This window comes from Sciurus vulgaris (assembly GCF_902686455.1).
Source record: "Sciurus vulgaris genome assembly, chromosome: 2".
In the NCBI taxonomy this organism is placed as follows: Eukaryota; Metazoa; Chordata; class Mammalia; order Rodentia; family Sciuridae; genus Sciurus; species Sciurus vulgaris.
In genome coordinates this window covers 123,779,847-123,789,239 of record NC_136462.1, presented here as the reverse complement: position 1 = coordinate 123,789,239, position 9,393 = coordinate 123,779,847, and the positions used below count along the sequence as shown (strand labels likewise).

General features: G+C 40.6%; 1 protein-coding gene across 1 annotated transcript; it reads left to right on the top strand.

Annotated features, from left to right (window-relative positions):
* The first annotated feature begins 361 nt into the window (after positions 1-361).
* PSMA4 (proteasome 20S subunit alpha 4) lies at positions 362-9,032 on the top strand. The gene is made up of 9 exons (XM_079128928.1): positions 362-485; positions 2,065-2,090; positions 2,333-2,375; positions 2,856-3,018; positions 4,728-4,805; positions 5,221-5,309; positions 5,739-5,869; positions 7,184-7,307; positions 8,637-9,032. Exons 2-9 carry the CDS (start codon positions 2,088-2,090, stop codon positions 8,789-8,791), a joined length of 786 nt encoding a protein of 261 aa, XP_078985054.1. The 5' UTR covers positions 362-485; positions 2,065-2,087; the 3' UTR covers positions 8,792-9,032.
* The last annotated feature ends 361 nt before the right edge of the window (positions 9,033-9,393 follow it).

Genomic DNA, 9,393 nt, shown 5'->3' with positions numbered 1-9,393 from the left:
CACTACATCCCTTTTCCGGTGTGAAACTTTCATCCTGAATAAACAGCTGAGATGATTAGCGAGATTTGCTTCCTGCCTGGTTTTTTGTCCTAACGGTGAGTTCACATTACCGCTTATCCTAGGTCCACCAACAGTGGTGAAGAGGAGAAAGTGAAAATGAAAGCAAAGCTAAGAGGAAATCCACTAAAACCCCACTTGCTCCTTAGGCCAGCCTCTTCCACCTCTCCTTCCATGCCGTACAAATCACTCCTACACCGATGAAGCTCTCAGCCTCAGCCTCCGTACCAACTCCCCAGTTCCTCGTGGGTAACCGGCTCTCGCCCCGCCCCCAGGAGGACTTCCGCGGTCCTTGTCGCCCCGCCCCCCTCTGGCTGCTCTGCGCAAGCGCGGGGGCCATATTCGCAGCGGATACCGTGCTGGGCGATAATTCTCCAGGAGAGTGTTTCAGTCTCTGTAGAACTCCTCTCTTCAGTGTCTTCCCTCCGGTGAGCCTTGGTCCCGGGGGGCCGCGGAGGCCTGGTCGCTTTCCCTTGGGTGAGGGTTGTGAGGGTCGAGATCGCGGGTCCCGGCCGGCAGCCGCTGCTGAGGAACCGTGGGCACGATGACTCTGCACCCGCCTCCTCGGCCTCAGTGACGGACTGGTCCGGGACTGGCCCCCTCCGGCCGCCGTCGGGTTTCCCCACCTGGGCCTGGGTCGCGGGACCGTGTAGGGCATAGTGCGGGTTGTAGTGGTCTGGTTGGCTTTTTCCTCGTGAGTACTGTACGTGAAAGCGCTGCTGGAGATGCCAGTGAAATCAGACTTGTGCTACGCCCGGCGTCTGGCACCGAGATCTTGATAGTTGTATTGACATGCAGATCAGACCCCCTACACCCGCCGTCCCCCGGCAGGTCTTCTCTCTTTGCGATCTCCTGTCTGCTCTGTTCTGGACCACCCTTCCCATGCACCTGCATACTGGAACCGACTCGTGACTGGTTACTCTGCCTTCAGCCTCTCACCAGCCTCAGGTCTTTCTAAACTGCCTTTCAGTTCCTGTGGCTCTGCGACTCTGAATCATTCGGTGGAGCCTACTTAGCTAAGAGATAAAATTCAGTTTTTACGTGAGCCCTTGAGATACCTGCTTACTTTTACAGTTTTTTTCTTTTTTTTTTTGGGGGGGGGTGCTTGGGATTGAACCCAGGGCCTTGTGCTTACGAGGCAAGCACTCTACCGACTGAGCTATCTCCCCAGCCCCTACTTTTACAGTCTTAATTCCTAATCTTTCAAAATTGGGGGAATATGGGCTTTGGACTCTGAGATTGGTTTTTCTACTCAATCATGTGGAGTCCCCACTGTTGACTTTGGTTGGGATGGAAATGATGCCCAAGATTACCTTAAACACCCCCAAGTTCAGAACCCCGGTATCAAACTTGAGCAATTTACCTCTTGCCCATTGAACTATCCCTTGGTATCCATTGCTCATTCTTTCTCTTCTGCCAGGGATGCCTGTCCCTGCTTCATTTCCCTGTTCTTTTTAGACCTGAGGGTTTTCAACTTGTTTCTGCCTCTCCAATCTCTAATTTATTCTTTCTGAATCAGTTTCTCAAAAAAAATATTTTTTCCCCTCCATTCTTCCCACCCGCTTCAGTGCTTTTTTTTTAACCAGGGATTGAAGCCAGGTGTGCCTCACCACTGAATCACATCCCCAGGCCCTTTTTATTTTTTTTTTTATCCTGAGATAGGGCCTAGCTAAGTTGCTAAGACTGGTTTTGAACTTGTGATCCTCCTGCCTCAGCCTCCTGAACTACTAGATTTACAGAGGTGCACCACTGACCAGGCTTGTCACTGCCTTTTCTATCTTATGACCTATGTCTGTCCCTCTCACCTGACTGCCAGACTATAAGCTCTTCAGGACAGGGATTGGTAGTATATATGTTGGTGTTCCAGCATTTGGCATAGTGCCTGGCTCTTAGCAAGTACACAGTAAATGTTAGCTGAATGAAGGGAGTAAGACAGATTTTGAAAACAAGAAAATGCATCTTAAATTGTGGATTTTATTTTAATGATGATCCTATTTTCTTTTACAGGGATTATATAAAGTTCAGAAACCATGGTGAGTTAATAATACATGCCAGTAAACTATTGCTTGATGAAGCTTGTACTCAGTTTATAGACTTAAAAAAAATTGAAATGGAAGGAAGAAGAGATGAGATAGTGTCTTTTTTTTTCTTATAACAGATTTCTCCCACACACTGAACTGTGTGCACCAGGATACATTTTGTAAGATGACTTGTGGGCTTGGAGGAATTGGTTTACTTGCAACAGATAGGAATCACTTATGTTTTTCCTTTGCAGTCTCGAAGATATGACTCCAGGACCACTATATTTTCTCCAGAAGGTAAACAGAAATTGCTTAATCTGCCTCAAGTAAAAGTGTTAAACTTTTAAGGAAAAAAATCTACAAACTTTTTTGGGGGGGTGGTTACTGGGGAATGAACTCAGGGACACTCAACCAGTCAGCCACATCCCCAGCCCTTTTTTGTATTTTATTTAGAGACAGGTTCTCATTGAGTTGCTTAGGCCTTGCTATATTGCTGAGGCTGACTTTGAACTCACAATCTTCCTGCCTTAGCCTCCCAAACTGGGATTACAGGTTTGCAACACTGTGCCTAGCTACATACATTTTTGGAGTTGCTAAGTTCATTCTTTTTGTACTTTGAATGAATTGTGGTCACTAGCTTGATTACATATGCATAATGGAAGAGTGAAAGTAGGACCATTGCTTGTAGCCTGCTGGTGTCATTGCTGATTGCTCTTGGGACAATGGTACAAGAGCACAGAGGAGAGTCTTGACAGTCTCTCTGCTTGTGTTTTGTAGGTCGCTTATACCAAGTTGAATATGCCATGGAAGCTATTGGACATGCAGGCACCTGTTTGGGAATTTTAGCAAATGATGGTGTTTTGCTTGCAGCAGAGAGACGCAACATCCACAAGCTTCTTGATGAAGTCTTTTTTTCTGAAAAAATTTATAAACTCAATGAGTAAGTGAGATCTTAGAGGAGAGTTTTAACCATCACTTTCTTACATAAATGGGATCTGCTTATTTTGGAAGGTTCTTCATGTGACATAGTAGAATTGAACAGTTTATTTTTACTTGTAAAAATGTATGCTTTTACTTCATTGTGCTTGAAACTCCCGTGAGGTCCAATACCATGTGTTATTTCTTTTAAGTACAGGACTAAACATTTAGTGGGTAAGTAGCATTGTACAGTGATAAAAGTACAGACTTAATAGTCACACAAATTTGGGAGCAAATCCAGGCTCCAACCCCATATGAGCTGTGTGCCCTTGCATCAATTATTTAATTTCTTAGAGCCTCATAGCCTTTTAGAATGGTTGTAGAAGTCTAATAAAACAAAATAAATGAAACGAACTAGCACAGTATCTGGCATATACCAGACCCTCAAAGTATTATTTGGAATAACTACTCAAGGATTTTATTAAATTATAGAAAATCTTTATCAAAGGACACACCTCCTGAGACCATTTAAACCACATCCTTTGTTGTTTTTGTTTGTTTCTGCAGTACTAGGGATTAAGCCCAAGGATGCTTTGCCACTGAGCTACACTCCCAGCACCTTCCCATCATTTTTAAATTTTTTTTTTTTTTTGGTGACAGGGTTTTGATAAGTTGCTGAGGCTGGCCTTGAGCTTGTGATCCTCCTGCCTCAGCCTTCTGAATTGCTGAGATTATAGGCATGTGCCTGATTTAGCTACTCTCTTTGTATACCCTGTAAGGTTTCTGTTCAATTTGGTTGTGCAGAACTTTGCATCTAGTGGAGAACTGGCTGTTAGAGATTCTCTGGAACAGTGGGCCTAGTACATAAGTGCCAGTCAGGCTCTTTTTTTTTTTTTTTTTTTTTTTAAGAAAAAAGAAAAAGAAGGTTTATTGCTTTGCTAGTAAAGGAGAAACACAGGGCCTCCTGTCCCAAAGGCTGTGATTCTGCCCATCAGCAGGAACAGGGGCCTTTTAAAGAGGTGACTCAAAAGCTACATTCCACATGTTCTCTGTCTGGAGTTGTAATTTACTTGTTAATTTGGGAGAGTCATTTCTGAGATCTTCTGGTACCATCCCCAAAGTCTGGGTTACTTGGTTCCTCTGGTGGGTGTGTACTCGGGACAGATAACTCTGCCTAGGATGGGGAAAAAGGTAATCCTGTTTTCCCTTTCCCCTGAGATTAGGGAGGAGCAGGGTGAGAGGAAAAGAAACACGTCCATTTTAAAAACAAATTGCAGTGGCAGAGCAGCAAGAGTGGTCAGGCCTTTTACTGCACTTATCTGAGGTAGTGTCATCCCTCCGTAGAGCCACTTTTTTAGGCCCACTCAGCAGCTTGCAGGCTTGGTGAGATAATGACAGTGGGTGACAGGGCTGTAGAAGAGTGGGGCAGCCCTCAGGGAACAAAGTAAAGGAAATATACCTCCAGGAGGAGCTTAGCTTTAGACTTCAGTTTGTGAACTCCTCTGCCCTTTTGCTCTTTCATCCATCAAGCCAGGCCTTGGGAGGTAAGAGAATTACACATTTATCTTTCATGTTGAATGATGTCAAGTAAACATTTCCTACAAAGATAAAACTTCAATTTTTTTTTTCTGAAGGGCATAGCAACTATGAAGCAAACATGGAAAATTTCTAATAGAACTTGGTGCTCCTTAATATCCCTGCATACAGATCAATATCTTTTTTTTCTTCAAGGGACATGGCTTGCAGTGTGGCAGGCATAACTTCTGATGCTAATGTTCTGACTAATGAACTGAGACTCATTGCTCAAAGGTATGGACATAATAGCATTACTGATGATATAGAAGTTAGTTTAATATTTCTAAGGAGAGCTCACTTTTGCAAAGATTAGTCTTTAAAAATCTATTTAATTGAAAATTATAGTTTTTTCACAATACCTTTATTTATTTTTACGTGGTGCTGAGGATCAAACCCAGTGCTTCACACATGCTAGGCAAATGCTCTACCACTGAGCTACAATCCCAGCCCGATAATTATAGTTTTTAAAATCAAATTTGTATAAAATGTCATTGATATAAGAACAATTGGATATTAACGTATTTCTACTGCTCCTCTTCTTCAAATTATAAGTGACTATTATGTTGTCTCCATGGCATAGATTTTTTTCCAGAGGGTATTTTTATGTGTTTTAGAAAAAACTATTAATATGCCATTCTTTTTATCCTAGGTATTTATTACAGTATCAGGAGCCAATTCCTTGTGAGCAGTTGGTTACTGCACTGTGTGATATCAAACAAGCTTATACACAGTTTGGAGGTACTGAATTTTTTAGAAATTTTATTCTGAAAACTTAAACTATTTTTTAAGTAGTAACCTTTTCAAGGCAGTAGAAGGAGATTGAAAATCATCAATATGTAATTCCTGCATCATGAACAAACCTTCTACCATGTAGATATCATGTATTTTATTAATAATTATTGAAAGGCCAAAGTAACATTTTTCCAGTCTGGAAACAAATTCTTTTTACATAATGAAATTCAGCACTAGTCTGTGTCCTTATTTCCTCTCCTGGCTGCATCCAAATCCTAGAAACAAAAGTGGAATTTGTGATTGAGCTTATCTATGATAGCCAGAACATGGAGCAGTTAATGAATGCTTAACTTCACAGAGAAGCATTCAGCCACATTCTCTAAGCTCAAGTAACTATAGATTGTTGATATATATATTTTTTTTTCTTTGTTAAAGGAAAACGTCCTTTTGGTGTTTCATTGCTCTACATTGGCTGGGATAAGCACTATGGCTTCCAACTCTATCAAAGTGATCCTAGTGGAAATTATGGGGGATGGAAAGCCACCTGCATTGGAAATAATAGCGCTGTGAGTATTTTTGTGGTGTGTAAAAGCTAGAAAAAGATCTAATAACTACCATAATTTTTGAAGTAAAGATGAGTGTAAACAATATTTTAAGATAGCTACAGGGCTGGGGTTGTAGCTTAGTCATAGAGCACTTGCCTAGCATGTTTGAGGCACTGGGTTTGATCCTCAGCACCACATAAAAATAAATTAAGTTATCATGTCCATCTACAACAAAAAATATTAAAAAAATAAATAGCTAAAACAACCTTAATGAAAATATCTGTTATTTCTGTTGGTGACAAAGTTGCAGATACTGCTAATATACTGGAGTTTGTTGCCTTCACTTATAATTAAATACTAGTTTTTAATTAAATTTTGTGAAAATAAAGATATAATTTTTTTCATACCTTACTTCCTTCACAGACCTTCTAAGTTCTAGGATGGACTCCTTTGTTAACTGAGGACCCCGGTTAAAAACTCCCTTGGGGAGCAAGGGATATAAACTCAGAAGTAGAGCACTTGCCTACCATATTTGTGGCCCTGAATCTGATCCCCAACACTAAAAAAACAACTCCATAGAGCATCAGTATCCGCTCTTGTTACCCCATCTCGTGTCTACCCTGCCAGCAGTCAAAATTGTTTATACTGGTTGTAGTGCCATTAAAAAGGCAGGCATTAAAATTAAAAAAAAAAAAAAGGCAGGCATTAATAAAGAATAGTAAAATTATGGCATTTGCTGGTAAATGGATGAAGTTGGAAAATATCATGCTAAGTGAAATAGGTCAAGCCCAAAAAACCAAAGGCCAAATGTTTTCTCTGATAAGCGCATGACAATATAGAACAATGGGGGCTGGCGGTGGGAGGAGAAGAATGAAGGAACTTTGGATAGTGTAGAGGAAAAAGGGGTGGGAGGGGGTGGGAATGGAAAAACAGTAAAATGAAACAGACAGTATTACCCTGTATATGTATGATTACATGTATGGCGTGAATATACATTGTGTACAACAATAGGAATGAAAAACTGTACCCCATTTGTGTAAAATGAATCAAAATGTGTCTGTAAAAATAAAAAATATTTCAATAAAAAAAAATAAGTAAATAAATAAAGAAAGGCAGGCGTTAAGCCAGGTGTGGTGGTACACATCTGTCATCCCAGCACTTGGAAGGCTGAGCACATGGGATCACTTTAGCAAGGAGTTCAAGATCAGCCTGGGTAACATCTCAAAAAGTGTTTGAGACCCCCATCTCAAAATACTCAGGCATTCTTCTAAACCAATCCATATTCCTAAAAAAATGTAAAAACTTAAAAATTCTCTATATTCTTCTTTTAAATAGGCAGCTGTGTCAATGTTGAAACAAGACTACAAAGAAGGAGAAATGACCTTGAAGTCAGCACTTGCTTTAGCTATCAAAGTGCTAAATAAGACCATGGATGTTAGTAAACTGTCTGCTGAAAAAGGTAATTCATGTCCTCTCCTCTCATTTGTCTGCTTGAGTGAGGAGAACTGATTGAGTAGCTGTGGGTATTAGGCCTTTTACATGTTGTCTTAGTACATCAAAGCACCCTTAAGTTAGGTAGCTTTATATCTGTTTCCTAAATGAAGACACTGGGGTGTCAGGACTAGGGTTAAGTGACTTCACTATGATCAGGATGAGTACTGATAACTTGTGGAGCCATAATGCTACGCTACATGCTGGGCTTAATGACCTAAGCTAAAATGTTCCCAGTACTCCTAATTCAGAGACCCTGCTCCGTGCTACTTTAGTTAACAGTAATCATATCAAGACCTCTTGGCAGTGTTATCTGTGCTTCCGTGTGTGTGATAAAGTACATGTAAGTGATTATGTATTTCTACAGGGATATGATATACTTTACCAGAGATAGATACATATTTGTATCAGTCATAGTATCCTGTCCTGTTCTTCTGAGTCTTTTAAACTCTTATGTTAATAATTTCAGATACTGCATTCAACTTAAGTTGTATGACTACATGAAAAATTTTCCCAAAATTGTGGTTAATTAACAGTGATTTAGTATAGTGTACTTAGCTCCTGGTGTTTCTTAGAAAATGCCATTATTTACAGACTGTCCTCTGTTGTCATCTAATTTCAGAGAGGCCCTAGTCAATTTCCCCTATACAAATACTTCTTCCCCTAAAAGTCTCTTTCCCTTGCCCAGATCCATAGAGGCTGCTTTTTATACCTTATTTTGAAACAGGGTTTGAAAAATCTATAAAAAGTGTTATCACTAGTTGAAGATTCCAGCTTAGCCTTCAGGGATTCTATCAAGGAGATTGTGGTTCCTTCTAGTCAGCAAGCTAATAGCAGGCCAGCTAGAATAGGTGACTGGTTGTTTTGTTTTGTTTTGTTTTGGTATCAGGGATTGAACCCAGGTATGCTTAACCACTGAAACATCTCCATTCCTTTTTTAATATTTTATCTTGAGACGGGATCTTGCTAAGTTGCTTTGGGGCTTGCTAAATGTTGAAGCTGGCTTTGGACTGTCGATCCTCCTGCCTCAGCCTCCTCAGCCACTGGGAGACTGAACTTTACTAAGGGAACAACACAATGGTTGCTAAGAAAGTTGGGATGGGTTAAAATAGAGAAGACATTCAAGTACCAATGGTGATCAAAACATTATAAAACCAAAGGTATTTCGTTCCTATAAAAGTATCCAGGCATCATAGTAAGCATAAAACATGGTAGAGTAGTGAACTGATGCTTACATATGTGAAGTTATTTGCTGAGTATACCTGCCTCTGATACAAATGTTTGTGTTCACGTTTAGTGGAAATTGCCACACTTACAAGAGAGAATGGAAAGACGGTGATCAGAGTTCTCAAACAAAAGGAAGTGGAGCAGTTGATCAAAAAACATGAGGAAGAAGAAGCTAAAGCTGAGCGTGAGAAGAAGGAAAAAGAACAGAAAGAAAAGGACAAATAGAACCAGGGATTTTATAACTCATTTGGGGCACCATTTCAGTGTAAAAGTTGTCCTACTCTTCCACACTGAGTAGCTTTTTTAAAAACTTGTGCAGGTGAGGACATAGGACATTACATACTAAATGGGGTCCTTGTCATTTCTGTCTAGTTGAATACTCTGTTATAATGATGATGATTACTCTTTATGAACATCTTAATTTCACACACTTTTTTTTTTTGGAATAAAACTTGAAAAGAATGGAGATGGTGAAGAAAAAAGTTCTCTGTAGCAATAATTGCTAAAAACAACAGAATTGATAGGGCTCTCACCTTCCTTTCAGGCACTGTGCACACTTGGGTTTACATCCTTCACATAGGTGGGCACGCCCCTCATGCTATTTATCATCTGTCTCAGGGGATGAGTTAGAGAATGAACGGGAGAGCCAAGCAAAGCCAGCACCGAGGTACACACATGAGAAAAGAATGTATAGGATCCTTCAGTTAGGACTGAGGCTGCCCAGAGTCATAGCCCAAGCCACATGGAAGATGGAACGGGAGAAACTAAAACCACATGGGAAAAGTGGAACCAAGAGATAAGAACAGTTCTGTTTTGGCTGAAGGGAG

Excerpts from the sequence above, each read along its gene's own strand:
- PSMA4 (XM_079128928.1), top strand. Across the intron at positions 3,019-4,727 it reads AAAATTTATAAACTCAATGA|GGACATGGCTTGCAGTGTGG; the intron begins GTAAGTGAGATC and ends TTTTTCTTCAAG. Across the intron at positions 5,870-7,183 it reads GCATTGGAAATAATAGCGCT|GCAGCTGTGTCAATGTTGAA; the intron begins GTGAGTATTTTT and ends TCTTTTAAATAG.